At 48.2% G+C, this 17,538-nt stretch overlaps 1 protein-coding gene across 1 annotated transcript; it reads right to left on the reverse strand.

Annotated features, from left to right (window-relative positions):
- Positions 1-548: 548 nt before the first annotated feature.
- Positions 549-17,239, reverse strand: pank4 (pantothenate kinase 4 (inactive)). Its single transcript, XM_023955322.2, has 19 exons — positions 17,041-17,239; positions 16,350-16,432; positions 16,046-16,254; positions 15,736-15,919; positions 7,822-7,914; positions 7,588-7,741; positions 7,016-7,197; positions 6,824-6,905; positions 5,800-5,900; positions 3,887-4,042; positions 3,697-3,809; positions 3,527-3,614; positions 3,295-3,446; positions 3,170-3,225; positions 2,979-3,028; positions 1,826-1,930; positions 1,649-1,749; positions 1,478-1,546; positions 549-1,395 (listed from the first exon to the last, which is right to left on the reverse strand). Exons 1-19 carry the CDS (start codon positions 17,150-17,152, stop codon positions 1,176-1,178), a joined length of 2,310 nt encoding a protein of 769 aa, XP_023811090.1. The 5' UTR covers positions 17,153-17,239; the 3' UTR covers positions 549-1,175.
- Positions 17,240-17,538: the final 299 nt, after the last annotated feature.

Raw genomic sequence — 17,538 nt, forward strand, 5'->3', positions numbered from 1 at the left:
TTCAGACATACCTTTGGTTTGTCTGAAGATGAATAACCCCTCTTGTTAAAATAAAATATGTCCAACACAAGAGGCCCTCAGCTCTCATCTGTTTGCCTTGCTGTTGGACAGGACAAGTTTAAAAAAAAAAAAAAAAAAAAAAAAAAAAAAAAAAAAACACAATAAAGCATCTTTATTGCTTTAGAAATAGAGCCAGAAACTGTTGTCCTGCTGCCATCACACGGTCCAGCATGCAGCGATGCAGCGTGTTCTGGTTCCAGCACCGACAGAACCAGAACACATCCTAGCGTGACGTGGCTTTGAGCGAGGGATCCAGCAGAGCATCACCACAGGGAGACTCCAGGAGCTTCAGAGCCGCCGCCGCCGAATCTGGGGGCGGGTGAGGAGCAGCGGGACCCCCTGCTGGCGCTCCTCATGCATGATCAGCCCGCAGCCCCCCAGCAGGTGTCAGCCTGCTCACTTTGCACCGCCCCACTTAGAAAACGCCGCCGGCACGTTTGCGTTTTCATTTCCTTCAGTTTGCAGAGAAACGAAGGCGAGAAACGGGATTAAATAAAAGCTTCAGCGTTTATTTGAAAGTGATTGTCAGAAGAACACAAACATTGTGCTTGTTGGGTTGTTGTACTTTACATATATACACACTCGTATGTCACATATGTACAAATGCAGAACCGTTCCTCAGTTTTTATTGCCGTCAAACGTTCAGGCGGATCACAGAACGCCTTCCATCCCTACAGAACACCCACATGTGCGGCCGGCCATAGGTTTGATACTGCCCCCCTGTGGAGGACGGCGGTAAGAGTCCTGATTTAAAGTGCTGCTTTTGCTTCACTAATAACAAACGACGTCATTCATCTGCTGGCAGTGATGCAAACAGGAAGAAGACGAGCTGAGAGCTTCCATCCCTGCAGACCTAAGGCATGTAACACGCCTAAACGCCGCTACAGCTTCCTCCTCACATCAGAGCCACTTCCTGCTCCCCCGACATGCAAACGCTGAAAAAAATAAAGTAAAGCGACCCAAACGGCTGAAACCTGCAAGAAAGACGTTTAATGTTCATGAAAAAAACAACCTTCCAACCAACAGGAACCACAACGACCTGCTGGAAGGAACGCGTCTCCATCCCGTTACAATCGTTTGATCTCCGGCCTCTGACTGCTTCTCCAGGCAGACCCTCAGCATTTCCCCGCCGGAACCTCGTACTTGAAGACCACGCTGAAGAGCTTCCCGCCGAGCCGGTCGGCCAGCCAGGAGTTCTTCAGGACGGCCATCTTCAGGCTCTCGCAGCTCAGCATGGCGTGGTAGTTGGTGTGGATCGCTCGGCCCATTCCCTCGATGATCACCAGGTCAGTTTGGCGCTCCCGCACCACCATGGCCAGCACCTTATCCAGGCGGCTGAGGGAGGGGGGCACACACACACAATTCAGCCGCAGAAACACTCCGGTATGAACACGGGTATGAAGGACTGAAGAACCACCTCAGATCCAGACACGGAGAACTGGAACCGCTTTGGACCAACGTCAACCTGTCCTCCTTCAGGCCGCTCCTGTAGCGACAAAGAGCAGCAGCCGAATGACTGCATGAAGTGACGGCTGCATCGCATGGCTGCACGGCTGCGGCGCCGCATTGCACTCGGCTGCAGACTCACCTGATCACAGGATCCATGGCTGCGATTCTCTCCGTGAGGATCTGCAGCTCTCCGTTTGTTACGTCGTTCAAAGCTGGACCGGAGTTGCTCGCCAGCACCACCTGTGGGTGGAAACATGGTTGAAGACCCGCTCCAGTGATGCGCAGGCCTTCCTGCCCCCCCCCCGTGGTTCCTCACCTCCGTTCCTCGAGAGAGCAGCTCTCTAACGAAGGGCATCACCCCTAGAATGATGTCCACTCCACTATTATCTACGAAAAACAAGGCACACTTATGAGGGGGGCCCTGCAAGAGAAGACCACAGCAGCCGAGCATTAACCTTCACGCACACACAACAGCAGCAGACCTGCTCAGCCGGGTCCTGGAGGACCCCTCCCCCTTCTGACACAACAAGTGAGCTCTGCCTTTGAACCGGAGCGGGCAGAGAAACTATTCAGGAAGGGGGTCCTTCAGGGTCCGGACTGAGAACCGCTGGTTAAGATAGCAGTGAGACATTAAAAAACCTGCAGGATTTATGAAAAACAGCTGAACATAAACGTCTTGGTTCAAGTGTGAATGTCTATCCGTCTTGTGTGTGAACATTTTGGTACATGGGTGAAAATCCAGGTGCGATTGCGTAGGTCTTGGTTAGTGGATAAATGTGTCTTGGTTTTGCGCGTGAACGTCTTGGGGTTTTGCGCGTGAACGTCTCGGTTTTGCGTGTAAAGTCTCGGTTTGAGTGTGAACGTCTATCTGTCTTGTGTGTGAACATTTTGGTTTATAGGTCATTAATGTCTGTTTGCCCGTAAACATCTTGCTTTTGCATGTGAACGTCTTGGTTTTGTGTGTGATCGTCTCGGTTCGCGTGTGATCGTCTTAGTTTTGCGTGTGGACGTCTTGATTTTGAGCATAATGGTCGTGGTTCATGGGTTAACATCCGGGTGCGATTGTTTACATCTTGATTAGTTGTTAAATGTCTGCGTTTGCCTGTGAACGTATCTGTTCTGCGTGTGAACGTCTAAGTTTTGCACTTGAAAGTCTCGGTTTTACGCGTAAACGTCTTGGTTAGAGTGTGAACGACTATTTGTCTTGCGTGTGAACATTTTGGTTTATAGGCTAACGTCCAGGTGCGATTGTGTACTCTTGGTTGGTGGATAAATGTCTGTGTTTGCCCGTGAACGTCTTGGTTTTGTGTGTGAACGTCTCGGTTCTTGGATGAACGTCTGGGTGCGATTGTGTAAGTCTTGGTTTTTGGATGAATACTTAGGTTCCTGCATGAGCCTCTGTGTGCCTCTTGGCCCCTTGGGGGCCCTAACAGTAGCATGTAACTGTAAATGCAAGGTCAGGTACTGACCTTGAGTCTCTCCAGCCACCGGTCAAAGCAGTCTACGAGCCACGGCCGCACTGAGAAGAAGCAGAAACAGAAGTCAGCTGAGAACCAAACTAAACTCCTGACATTTGAATTCACGGACCAGAAGACGACTCAGGAGGAGTGACTCAACAAACGAGCATCTGCTGCTACGCAGGAGAAAAAGGTTTTTCTACCTTCCAGCTGCCGCTTTGCTTCTTCAAATCCAAACTCCGGGTCAGACTCCAGGACGCTACAGCAGAGCAGAAGATGAGAAACCACAGGAGACGTTGACGGGTGCCTGAAGGTGGAGGATACTCACTCTGACACAGCCTTGGCCCCCCAGTCAAAAACATTCCCAGCCAGGACTCCTCGGACCAGAGCGAACTGTCTGTCCTCCCAGCTCAGCTGCTCCAAAGCCTTCACCGCCTTCTGGAAATACTTCAGCGCCGAGTCGTTCTCCCTCTGCTTGATCTGAAGAGGTTGGAAGCAAACATCCAGGTTCTCACATGCAGAACCTCATCAGACTCAGAGCGAGGAGGTTTGTGTCGGACCTTGGAGTACGGGTCGGGAAAGTTGAACTCGTTCAGACAGTGTTCCCGGGTGTCCAACAGACTCCTGACGGTGAGGGACCCATAGGCGCTAAACAGGAAGAGACGCACTCGGCGTTAGCTGCATCAGAATCAGCAGAACCCAGACCAGACAAAGACCGGCAGTGGCTTACAAAGGCTGGTGCCGCAGGGTCTGCAGCTTGTGTCGGTACTTCTGGCAGAACTTCTCGGCCCGTGCGGCTGCTTCCTGTGGGTCGGGCTGACTCGCCACGGCTCTCTTCACCACCTGGTTCAGGACAGAGACCCGTTCCGTTCACTGAAGGTCTCCCACACACACGTCGGTTCCTGTTCTGCAGAACCTACGCCGTCCAAGGCCTCTTCAAAGCAGTAGAGCCAGTACTCCCGGGCCGGAGCGTCCTCCGTGAGGTCCATGGTGTCCGGGATGTAGGAGGACGGGTCCTGCAGCAGCGGCAGGTTGACCAGCTGCCGCTCCAGACGGTCCATTTCCAGCATGTCAAACTGAGGAAGAATAGAGACGATCAGAACCGCCGTCAGTGCAGCTGCTCTACGGCGATGCACAGACAGACCAGACTCCGCCCACCCGCCCGCTCAAACCCCCACACCCACACGGGAGGCAGGAACTCCACACGCCACCAGAACCAAGGATGGTCCAGAACATCAAAGCCATGGGGTTAAATCTAAACAGCAGCAGCTCTCAGGAACCACGACAGGCAATGCCGTTAATCACACATCCAAGTCCAGCGCTAGGGGGCGGAGTTAGCAGGGCGGGGTCACCTACAGAAGCCACGCAGGTGGAGGTACTTACACAGAACTGCAGAGGGAGGAGTGAGTGGACAGGAAAGGAGAAGGTCGTGAACGGACGCAGAACTAGAACTTCACCGTCACAACAGAACATCGTGCTGAGCTCGCCGCTGAGCTCGCCGCTGAGCTCGCCGCCCGCCGACGGAATCCAGACAGTTCCGGTTCACGCCTTCAACGTTCAGTTCCACATTCAGCAGATCTCAGACCGCCTCAGTCTTTCCAAACCTTCCAGAACTCTCAGATCCTCAGGTTCTGACCCACAGAGAACCGGGACTCGGGGCGGGGCCTACCCTCAGCACCGCGGTCCTCACCTGTGAAATGACTTACCTGAAGATCTGAGAGTTTCTGCTTCTGTGCAGATTTTTAGATGTGAATTAAAGACACGTCTTTTTAACTTCACCATGAATAAGTCATTTATTCTAACTATTTATTTATTTTGAATTATTTTATGGTTCATTTCTGCACTTTTACTGCATTGTTGCTAATCTAATAAGTTTTATGACTTTTTAACTATAAACGTCTTTTATGTGAAGCACTTGTGTTCGTCATGTTGAGGACAACTGCTGTATAAATAAAGCGATTGATTTATTTTGATCCATTTATCTTATTGTTTAGAAGAAGATCAGATGGATTTTTAAATTCAGAAAAACAAAAATAAAAATACTAAAATAATCTGGACCTAGAACATGAAGTATGAGCAAAATACTTTAAATCTAAGAATCTTTTCTTTTATTGTGTTTTTGTTGTGAAAATTTCTAAATATTTTTTTCCACTTTTGGTTGAACTAAATCAGAAATGTAGTGATGAGAACTTTGGGCCAAACTCTGCCCTGACAGTCGTTCCAAAAAGGTACAAATGAAGGTTTTTCAGACTGAAACCTATTTTTTACTCTGAGATCTACGGACGTTTGGGTAAAAGAGGTTCTAGCTACGCAGAACCTGAGAACGTGGAGAACCGGCGTGAACGATGCATGAGCGCAGACGGCTGCAGAGCTTCACCAACTTCTGTCTCCAACGAGCAGCAAGAACCACGGCGAGACCTAAAGTCCTCTAGATCTGTAGATCATTGGCCGATGGGAACCGTCTCCGCTAGAATGAGTGACAGATGCTCCAGGTGTTAAAGGGGCGGGGCTGCGTGGACCACAGGTAAGGTCTAGCAGCCTTCAGATGTCTAAACTTCTCTTTTTTAACACCTGACATGAAATAAAGTCGGAGGAGGTCCAAACTTTGATCAAATTAAGAAGCTGACAGAACCGAACCAGAACTCAGCCCAGATCCTTCAAACCCCCCCCCCCCCCCCCCCCCCCCCCCCCCCCCCCCCCACACGTTTTAGAAGGACCAATGGCTGAACTGACAGAAGAAAAGATGGCAGCACCGCGAGGAGACACTGGGTCAGACTGGGATGGACCTGCCTCCAACGTCAGAACCGCCGCTCCACGAGGCTCGGAAACGTACCGTTCCGCTCCGAGCGCGCTGCAGCGGGTTCATCTCTGGAGAAACGCTCATCAGGCCGGAGCTGCCGGCGTAGTTCTCCCCCCAGCTGTACTGGTTCGGATCTGCAGGAGAACGCAGGGAGGCGCTGAAGGACCCGCTCGACTCTAGCGTGGCGAGACCGGGCCGCAAAAACTGAAGCTTCAGTAAAAAGACCCGTAATTCAAGAAAAAAAGAAGAAAAACAATCGTTTTTCAACAGCAAAGTAGTCTTAGTTTGAGAAAACGTCTAGAACGTTGCTCTTACGATAAGAATTCTGGGTAAGACCAGCTTTTCTGACCCCATCAGCAGATTTTGTTCACTTATTTGAATAAAAAGTCACATTTTAGGACAGTTGGACGTATTTGTAGTGGGGGCCTGATGATGATGATTCCAGCTGCATCTCTGACATTTTCTGTTCTTTATCGTTTACCGTAACAGTTTACGTTTTGTATTTTCGTTTCTCTCCCTCTTCGCCATCAGATAAGCGGTGATTGATCTGAGTTTCTACCACTCTCAACAATCAGAAGAATCTGTCAACTGTTTTAACCATTAGACGTTGGGGGCAGTAGGCTCCGCCCCCTTATATTGAGGCTTCTTGTTGGTCGGTTTGCAACTTGAATAACTTGGAACTACTGTGAAAATATCAAGGAAAAAACGGAGGAATAGCTGTGGGATTTTGGCTTCTTGGAACCAGCGGGTACTTCCTGTTTGGAATGCCAGGGGGGCGGGGCCACTCAGTCCAGTTCCCAAAAGGTTGGTCAAAGGTTGGAACAGGTGGCGCCAACAACGGACGCTGCTCCTGACCAGAACTGACAACGCCATAACCTTTATTCGTGATGTCAATCATGACACCGTAGCCAATGGGGCTCAAAGCCCCGCCCCCATGAGAAATTAGGGTCGGATCCAAAACAAAACAAAAAAACTACAAATTGAGGAGTGAAAGTGAAGAGGGGGAGAAAACAGACACTGCAGCTGGTCTGAATGAACTGCAGCTTCTGGTTCTTACTGTCCTCCTCCGCTCCTTTCAGAAAGGCTCCGATGGCGCCCAGGTAGCCCTCGTGCCTCAGGAACAAGGCCTGAACTTCCCCCTGAAACACAAGCGGGCGGACACCTGAGCAGAAGACGTGGCGGTCCGGAGAAGCCGAGCAGCTCAGCCGGACAGAGGCTGAGGCGGTTCCGCAGCGCGGCGCCGGCTTGCCTTGGTGAAGAAGTTGATACTGTAGGTGATGGTGTGCATGGTGACGGGGTGTCCTCTGATGAAGAAGCCCCCAAAGTAGACTCTGGACAGGCCGTGCAGCTTGGCGTACAGACAGGCCAGCTGCCCGATGTCGTTGCTGATCATGTGCAGTAAACTCTTGGCCATGTCTTCTTTGCAGAAGTCTTCAGTCATGTGAGGACAGAGAGATGCAGTGTGGGTAACGCAGGTAAAGACCCCGTGAGCTGCCAGACTGTTCACACGTCTGCTGAGCTTATGATGAAACCGAGGAGCTACTTTATTCAACTCTGACCTACAATAGACAGGAACGATTTGAATCCTGAGATTTTTTTCTGAAGAAACTCCTTAGTTTGACTCAAAAAGTTGCTCAACGGCAGCTGTGAAACGCGTGAGTCAGCAGAAGCTGTGAAAAGCATGAGTCAGCAGAAGCTGCTCTGGTTTGCCGTCAGCAGTTTAGCTCCTAAACTCCAGAGGAAACTCTGCAGCACCAACAGGTTCCAGCTCTGCTGCCGTGAGCCTCCTGACATTTCCGCTCTTTTCTCGTGGGGTCTAACCTTTGTCAGCGGTTGCAGACTTCCCAAAACTACTTGCAATCAGATCTCCGGTTAGTCCCAAACAGCCGTAGGACCCGCCGTAGATGTCTTTGACCAGCATGTCCACGTTGGTGTGTTGTCCTTTGGAGGCCAGCTGCAGCAGCTCATCGAACCTCTGGAGAAGATGGAGGGGGATCAGCAGGACCATGGAGGACAAACCACTAAAGCAACAACCTTCCTGCTCAGCCATCATACCTTTGTTTTGGTGAGCAAAGCGCCAAGACCCCAGAATGTCCCGCCGCCGATTGAGCTCCCGCCGATTCGCTCAAATTTGTCCTCTGACTCAACCTGTGAACAGAAGCATTTATTCTCACGAAGAAATTCCTCCACTGTAGGGCTGCACGATATGAGGAAAACTTGCGATATGCGATAGTAGAGATTAATACTGCGATAACGATATAATTTGCGGTATATAAAAAAATAGAAAAATGCCAAAAACATCATTCCCATTTTATTAGAAACAGTTTAAAATTACGCTCCAAATGACCCTCATCGACATAGGTGACAAACATCTAACATAATAGGCGTCCATCTGATTGGTCAAAGCATAAGGGGCTTTATTTGATTCGTTAAAAGCATCAAGCTGCCATAAGATTGTTTTAACACATTTTGGGTTTACGATTTATTGCGATATTCGCAGTCTTTTGCAATATGCCTATTGCAGAGCTGGATATTGTGATAACGATAAATTTGCGGTATATTGTGCAGGCCTATTCCACTGAGATTTAAAGTACAGAAAACACAGGGACAGAAGAGAATCAGACCTTTATATTACTCTGTCCAGACAAGACATAGCCAAGACGAGACCAAACCAAAGACAAGACCAAACCAAAAGACGGGACAATATCAAAAGAAGAGACAAAACCAAAAGAAGAGACCAAACCCAAGATGAGAGAAAACCAAAGACGAAACGAAACCAAAGACGGGACCAAACCAAAGAAGAGACCAAACCAAAGACGGGACAAAACCAAAGACGGGACAAAACCAAAGACGGGACCAAACCAAAGAAGAGACCAAACCAAAAGACGGGACAAAACCAAAGACGGGACCAAACCAAAAGAAGAGACCAAACCAAAAGAAGAGACCAAACCAAAAGAAGAGACCAAACCAAAAGAAGAGACCAAACCAAAGACGAGACAAAACCAAAAGAAGAGACCAAACCAAAAGACGGGACAAAACCAAAGACGGGACAAAACCAAAGACGGGACGAAACCAAATACGAGACAAAACCAAAGAAGAGACCAAACCAAGAGACGGGACAAAACCAAAGACGGGACAAAACCAAAGACGGGACAAAACCAAAAGACGGGACAAAACCAAAGACGGGACCAAACCAAAAGAAGAGACCAAACCAAAAGAAGAGACCAAACCAAAAGAAGAGACCAAACCAAAAGAAGAGACCAAACCAAAGACGAGACAAAACCAAAAGAAGAGACCAAACCAAAAGACGGGACAAAACCAAAGACGGGACGAAACCAAAGACGGGACAAAACCAAAGAAGAGACCAAACCAAAAGACGGGACAAAACCAAAGACGGGACCAAACCAAAAGAAGAGACCAAACCAAAAGAAGAGACCAAACCAAAGACGGGACCAAACCAAAGACGAGACCAAACCAAAGACGAGACCAAACCAAAGATGAGACAAAACCAAAGACGGGACCAAACCAAAGACGGGACCAAACCAAAGACGGGACCAAACCAAAGACGGGACCAAACCAAAGACGGGACCAAACCAAAGACGGGACCAAACCAAAGACGGGACCAAACCAAAGACGAGACCAAACCAAAGACGAGACCAAACCAAAGACGAGACCAAACCAAAGACGGGACCAAACCAAAGACGAGACAAAACCAAAAGACGAGACCAAACCAAAAGACGAGACCAAACCAAAAGACGAGACCAAACCAAAAGACGAGACCAAACCAAAAGACGAGACCAAACCAAAGACGAGACCAAACCAAAGACGAGACCAAACCAAAGACGGGACCAAACCAAAGACGAGACCAAACCAAAGACGGGACCAAACCAAAGACGAGACCAAACCAAAGACGAGACCAAACCAAAGACGAGACCAAACCAAAGACGAGACCAAACCAAAGAGGAGACAAAACAAAAGACGAGACCAAACCAAAGACGAGACCAAACCAAAGACGAGACCAAACCAAAGACGAGACCAAACCAAAGACGAGACCAAACCAAAGACGAGACCAAACCAAAGACGAGACAAAACCAAAGACGGGACCAAACCAAAGACGAGACCAAACCAAAGACGAGACCAAACCAAAGACGAGACCAAACCAAAGACGAGACCAAACCAAAGACAAGACCAAACCAAAGACGAGACAAAACCAAAGACGGGACCAAACCAAAGACGAGACCAAACCAAAGACGGGACCAAACCAAAGACGGGACCAAACCAAAGACGGGACAAAACCAAAGACGAGACCAAACCAAAGAAGAGACCAAACCAAAAGAAGAAACCAAACCAAAGACGGGACAAAACCAAAGACGGGACAAAACCAAAGACGGGACAAAACCAAAGACGGGACAAAACCAAAGAAGAGACCAAACCAAAAGAAGAGACCAAACCAAAGACGGGACCAAACCAAAGACGGGACCAAACCAAAGACGGGACCAAACCAAAGACGGGACCAAACCAAAGACGAGACCAAACCAAAGACGAGACCAAACCAAAGACGGGACCAAACCAAAGACGGGACAAAACCAAAGACGAGACAAAACCAAAGAAGAGACCAAACCAAAGACGAGACCAAACCAAAGACGAGACCAAACCAAAGACGAGACCAAACCAAAGACGAGACCAAACCAAAGACGGGACCAAACCAAAGACGGGACAAAACCAAAGACGAGACCAAACCAAAGAAGAGACCAAACCAAAGACGAGACCAAACCAAAGACGAGACCAAACCAAAGACGAGACCAAACCAAAGACGAGACCAAACCAAAGACGAGACAAAACCAAAGAGGAGACCAAACCAAAGACGAGACCAAACCAAAGACGAGACCAAACCAAAGACGAGACCAAACCAAAGAGGAGACCAAACCAAAGACGAGACCAAACCAAAGACGAGACAAAACCAAAGACGAGACAAAACCAAAGACGAGACCAAACCAAAGACGAGACCAAACCAAAGACGAGACCAAACCAAAGACGAGACCAAACCAAAGACGAGACCAAACCAAAGACGGGACAAAACCAAAGACGGGACAAAACCAAAGACGAGACCAAACCAAAGAAGAGACCAAACCAAAAGAAGAGACCAAACCAAAAGAAGAGACCAAACCAAAGACGGGACAAAACCAAAGACGGGACAAAACCAAAGACGGGACAAAACCAAAGACGGGACAAAACCAAAGAAGAGACCAAACCAAAAGAAGAGACCAAACCAAAGACGGGACAAAACCAAAGACGGGACCAAACCAAAGACGGGACCAAACCAAAGACGAGACCAAACCAAAGACGAGACCAAACCAAAGACGAGACCAAACCAAAGACGAGACCAAACCAAAGAAGGGACCAAACCAAAGACGAGACAAAACCAAAGACGGGACCAAACCAAAGACGAGACCAAACCAAAGACGAGACCAAACCAAAGACGAGACCAAACCAAAGACGAGACCAAACCAAAGACGGGACCAAACCAAAGACGAGACCAAACCGAAGACGGGACAAAAACAAAGACGAGACCAAACCAAAGACGGGACAAAAACAAAGACGAGACCAAACCAAAGACGAGACCAAACCAAAGACGAGACCAAACCAAAGACGAGACAAAACCAAAGACGAGACCAAACCAAAGACGGGACAAAACCTAAGACGGGACAAAACCAAAGACGGAACAAAAACAAAGACGAGACCAAACCAAAGACGGGAAAAAACCAAAGACGAGACCAAACCAAAGACGGAACAAAAACAAAGACGAGACCAAACCAAAGACGGGACAAAACCAAAGACGGGACCAAACCAAAGACGAGACCAAACCAAAGACGAGACCAAACCAAAAGAAGAGACCAAACCAAAGACGGGACCAAACCAAAGACGGGACCAAACCAAAGACGGGACCAAACCAAAGACGAGACCAAACCAAAGACAAGACCAAACCAAAGACGGGACCAAACCAAAGACGGGACAAAACCAAAGACGAGACCAGACCAAAGACGAGACAAAACCAAAAGACGAGACCAAACCAAAAGACGAGACCAAACCAAAAGACGAGACCAAACCAAAAGACGAGACCAAACCAAAAGACGGGACCAAACCAAAGACGGGACAAAACCAAAGACGGGACAAAACCAAAGACGGGACAAAACCAAAGACGGGACAAAACCAAAAGAAGAGACCAAACCAAAGACGGGATAAAACCAAAGACGGGACAAAACCAAAGACGGGACAAAACCAAAGACGGGACCAAACCAAAGACGAGACCAAACCAAAGACGAGACCAAACCAAAGACGAGACCAAACCAAAGACGAGACCAAACCAAAGACGAGACCAAACCAAAGACGGGACCAAACCAAAGACGGGACAAAACCAAAGACGAGACAAAACCAAAGACGGGACCAAACCAAAGACGAGACCAAACCAAAGACGAGACCAAACCAAAGACGAGACCAAACCAAAGACGAGACCAAACCAAAGACGAGACCAAACCAAAGACGGGACCAAACCGAAGACGAGACCAAACCGAAGACGGGACAAAAACAAAGACGGGACCAAACCAAAGACGGGACAAAAACAAAGACGAGACCAAACCAAAGACGAGACCAAACCAAAGACGAGACAAAACCAAAGACGAGACAAAAACAAAGACGAGACCAAACCAAAGACGGGACAAAACCAAAGACGGGACAAAACCAAAGACGAGACAAAAACAAAGACGAGACCAAACCAAAGACGGGACAAAACCAAAGACGAGACCAAACCAAAGACGGAACAAAAACAAAGACGAGACCAAACCAAAGACGGGACAAAACCAAAGACGGGACCAAACCAAAGACGAGACCAAACCAAAGACGAGACCAAACCGAAGACGAGACCAAACCAAAGACGGGACCAAACCAAAGACGAGACCAAACCAAAGACGAGACCAAACCAAAGACGAGACCAAACCAAAGACGGGACAAAAACAAAGACGAGACCAAACCAAAGAAGAGACCAAACCAAAGAAGAGACCAAACCAAAGACGAGACCAAACCAAAGACGAGACCAAACCAAAGACGAGACAAAACCAAAGAGGAGACCAAACCAAAGACGAGACCAAACCAAAGACGAGACCAAACCAAAGACGAGACAAAACCAAAGAGGAGACCAAACCAAAGACGAGACCAAACCAAAGACGAGACAAAACCAAAGACGAGACCAAACCAAAGACGAGACCAAACCAAAGACGAGACCAAACCAAAGACGAGACCAAACCAAAGACGAGACAAAACCAAAGACGGGACAAAACCAAAGACGGGACAAAACCAAAGACGAGACCAAACCAAAGACGGGACAAAACCAAAGACGGGACAAAACCAAAGACGAGACCAAACCAAAGAAGAGACCAAACCAAAAGAAGAGACCAAACCAAAAGAAGAGACCAAACCAAAAGAAGAGACCAAACCAAAGACGGGACAAAACCAAAGACGGGACAAAACCAAAGACGGGACAAAACCAAAGACGGGACCAAACCAAAAGAAGAGACCAAACCAAAGACGGGACAAAACCAAAGACGGGACAAAACCAAAGACGGGACCAAACCAAAGACGGGACCAAACCAAAGACGAGACCAAACCAAAGACGAGACCAAACCAAAGACGAGACCAAACCAAAGACGAGACCAAACCAAAGACGAGACCAAACCAAAGACGGGACCAAACCAAAGACGGGACCAAACCAAAGACGAGACAAAACCAAAGACGGGACCAAACCAAAGACGAGACCAAACCAAAGACGAGACCAAACCAAAGACGAGACCAAACCAAAGACGAGACCAAACCAAAGACGGGACCAAACCAAAGAAGAGACCAAACCAAAGACGAGACCAAACCAAAGACGAGACCAAACCAAAGACGGGACAAAAACAAAGACGAGACCAAACCAAAGACGAGACCAAACCAAAGACGAGACAAAACCAAAGACGAGACCAAACCAAAGACGGGACAAAACCTAAGACGGGACAAAACCAAAGACGGAACAAAAACAAAGACGAGACCAAACCAAAGACGGGAAAAAACCAAAGACGAGACCAAACCAAAGACGGAACAAAAACAAAGACGAGACCAAACCAAAGACGGGACAAAACCAAAGACGGGACCAAACCAAAGACGAGACCAAACCAAAGACGAGACCAAACCAAAGACGAGACCAAACCAAAGACGGGACCAAACCAAAGACGAGACCAAACCAAAGACGAGACCAAACCAAAGACGAGACCAAACCAAAGACGAGACCAAACCAAAGACGGGACAAAAACAAAGACGAGACCAAACCAAAGAGGAGACCAAACCAAAGACGGGACAAAACCAAAGACGGGACAAAACCAAAGACGAGACCAAACCAAAGACAAGACCAAACCAAAGAAGAGACCAAACCAAAGACGAGACCAAACCAAAGACGAGACAAAACCAAAGAGGAGACCAAACCAAAGACGAGACCAAACCAAAGACGAGACCAAACCAAAGACGAGACAAAACCAAAGAGGAGACCAAACCAAAGACGAGACAAAACCAAAGACAAGACCAAACCAAAGACGAGACAAAACCAAAGACGAGACAAAACCAAAGACGAGACCAAACCAAAGAGGAGACCAAACCAAAGACGAGACCAAACCAAAGACGAGACGAAACCAAAGAGGAGACCAAACCAAAGACGAGACCAAACCAAAGACGGGACCAAACCAAAGACGAGACCAAACCAAAGACGGGACCAAACCAAAGACGGGACAAAAACAAAGACGAGACAAAACCAAAGACGAGACAAAACCAAAGACGAGACCAAACCAAAGACGAGACCAAACCAAAGACGAGACCAAACCAAAGACGAGACAAAACCAAAGAGGAGACCAAACCAAAGACGAGACAAAACCAAAGACGGGACCAAACCAAAGACGAGACCAAACCAAAGACGGGACCAAACCAAAGACGGGACAAAACCAAAGACGAGACCAAACCAAAGAAGAGACCAAACCAAAAGAAGAGACCAAACCAAAGACGGGACAAAACCAAAGACGGGACAAAACCAAAGACGGGACAAAACCAAAGACGGGACAAAACCAAAGAAGAGACCAAACCAAAAGAAGAGACCAAACCAAAGAAGAGACCAAACCAAAGACGAGACAAAACCAAAGACGAGACAAAACCAAAGACGGGACAAAACCAAAGACGGGACAAAACCAAAGACGGGACAAAACCAAAGACGGGACAAAACCAAAGAAGAGACCAAACCAAAAGAAGAGACCAAACCAAAGACGGGACAAAACCAAAGAAGAGACAAAACCAAAGAAGAGACCAAACCAAAAGAAGAGACCAAACCAAAGAAGAGACCAAACCAAAGACGAGACAAAACCAAAGACGGGACAAAACCAAAGACGGGACAAAACCAAAGACGGGACAAAACCAAAGACGGGACAAAACCAAAGAAGAGACCAAACCAAAAGAAGAGACCAAACCAAAGAAGAGACCAAACCAAAGACGGGACAAAACCAAAGACGGGACAAAACCAAAGAAGAGACCAAACCAAAAGAAGAGACCAAACCAAAGACGGGACAAAACCAAAGACGGGACAAAACCAAAGAAGAGACAAAACCAAAGAAGAGACCAAACCAAAAGAAGAGACCAAACCAAAGAAGAGACCAAACCAAAGACGAGACCAAACCAAAAGAAGAGACCAAACCAAAGAAGAGACCAAACCAAAGACGAGACCAAACCAAAGACGAGACAAAACCAAAGACGGGACAAACCTCAACAGAAGACAGAAATCAGAACAGACCCGCTAAAACCCACCCTACACAGCTGAATCTGCCTCACCCGTCCCCCTCATCATAATTCAGGCAGATTGTCCTCGACTCCGCCCCTAAAACCCCTGAAATAAACAGCCGCTACCTTAACGATGGAAACTCCAGAGCCGATGTTCACCAGCAGGTACGGAAAGATGTCGGGGTTGGTGGTCTGAAAGCGGAACTCGGAGTCTGCGTGTCTGGCGTACACGAAGGCCTCGTGTGGGATGTTCTTCAGCACAAAGTTGCAGCCCTTGATGAGGCAGGTCATCTCGTCCTCTTTGTCCACCCTGCCACGCAGCGGACAGCAGACGATCAGCTGATTGTGTAAAACTGACGGTCCTGTTAGGCCATACATCATCATGTATGTATCCTGACCTCTGACCTCTCCGTGCAGATTCAGTCCAAATACTCACTTTAGCCCCAGCTTCTTCTCTATGAGCTCTTTGAACTTGTGCGCCCCCCCACCCGTGGCTTTGATGACTTTGGTTTCCGTGTTGACCAGATGGTCTTTGATGAAGTCCAGGCACGTCTCAATGTACGCGTTCTCGAACTTGATGAAGTGGAGGCGCGCCGTGACCTCCTCCTGCATGGAGATCTCGTACAGCTTGTCGCTGGGGGCCTCCTGCAGAAAAGCGAACGGGCGTGAGAGGAGGAGGGGCTCATCGGCGCCGTCCCTCCTTCTCCTCTTTGGGGGAAGAAGCTCTCCGGTCGTCCTACCTTGGCGGTGTGGTCGAAGGAGCGCACCTTCGCCACTTTGTGCTGGACGGTGGAGTAGTAGGCCAGTTTAGTCAGGGAGCCGCCTGAAAAACACCCAGGCTGTTTACAATATCTGACCAACAGGAGTAATCAGATTACAGCAGTAATCAGATCTGGTGATGAGCTTCAGTCAGGTTTCTCCTGAGGAACCCTACATTTCTGCTTCAAACATCTCTGATCGTCAATTTTTAATGTTTTGTTTGATTTTGAAGGACAGAAACAGACAAAATCAGTCATAAGCTGCTGCTGTCCATGCAGGTGAATCCAGGTGTGCCAATCCCAGGTACACTGCTTCATTTCTGAATGAATAATTACAAAACTAGAGGAACTGGTCACTCGGGATGTAATGACGATCCACGACATGAAGGGACACGTAGTCTGGATGATAATCGTCTCCAAATTGTGATGTCTGGTCACGTGATGCTAACAGCTAATCTCCAGACGGACTCGTCCAAACTCCTGCTTTGATCTCCAGTTTGTGACTCGCGACTCGAGTCTGTAAACTTTCGCGAAAGTTTAGCGCTGCACGCGCCGCAGCAGCGAACGCCGCCCCGCGCGCTGAAACACTTTCACTGTATTTAGCGCCTTACCGCTAGCCACGCTATTCCGAAATGACGTCACGAGGCCGGAAGCGCCCTGAGCGAGGACTCACCGATGTCGATGGCGAAGCGTTTTGCGTTTTCCAGGTTCCGGAAGATCTGGTCTGGAGGGAGGGTGATACTTTTGTCCATCGTGTGGCTGCTGCCTCCGACGCATTCCGCCATAGTCGGCTGGGTGATGACGTCACGGGGCACGCTCGTGCCTGCGACTGCCCAGCCAGCGTGCACGTGCGCTTTGAGGCGTCAGCGTAGCGTCTGTTAGTTTGAAAATTGGAAAAGAGGAGAAGTGTTTTTCTCCGCCTTTGGTTTCTCTTTTAATATTAAACACTGGGATATTTATGTATTTTTTTGTTGCGGAAATAAACGTGTGTATTCTTGACACTGTATTTTTTTTAATGTAGTGGGTCTGTGTGTACTCCTTTTTACTGATTGGACCATGAGTCTGGAATAAACTCCATCTAAACCTAATAATTAAAAAGTAAATATTGAAGGTCGATGACGAATCTGTTCCCCTTAAAGTCTTATCTTCACACCATAAATCCAGTCCTCGT

The sequence above is a fragment of the Oryzias latipes genome, chromosome 5, assembly GCF_053564925.1.
Source record: "Oryzias latipes strain Hd-rR chromosome 5, Olatipes_Hd-rR_3.1".
Classification (NCBI taxonomy): Eukaryota; Metazoa; Chordata; class Actinopteri; order Beloniformes; family Adrianichthyidae; genus Oryzias; species Oryzias latipes.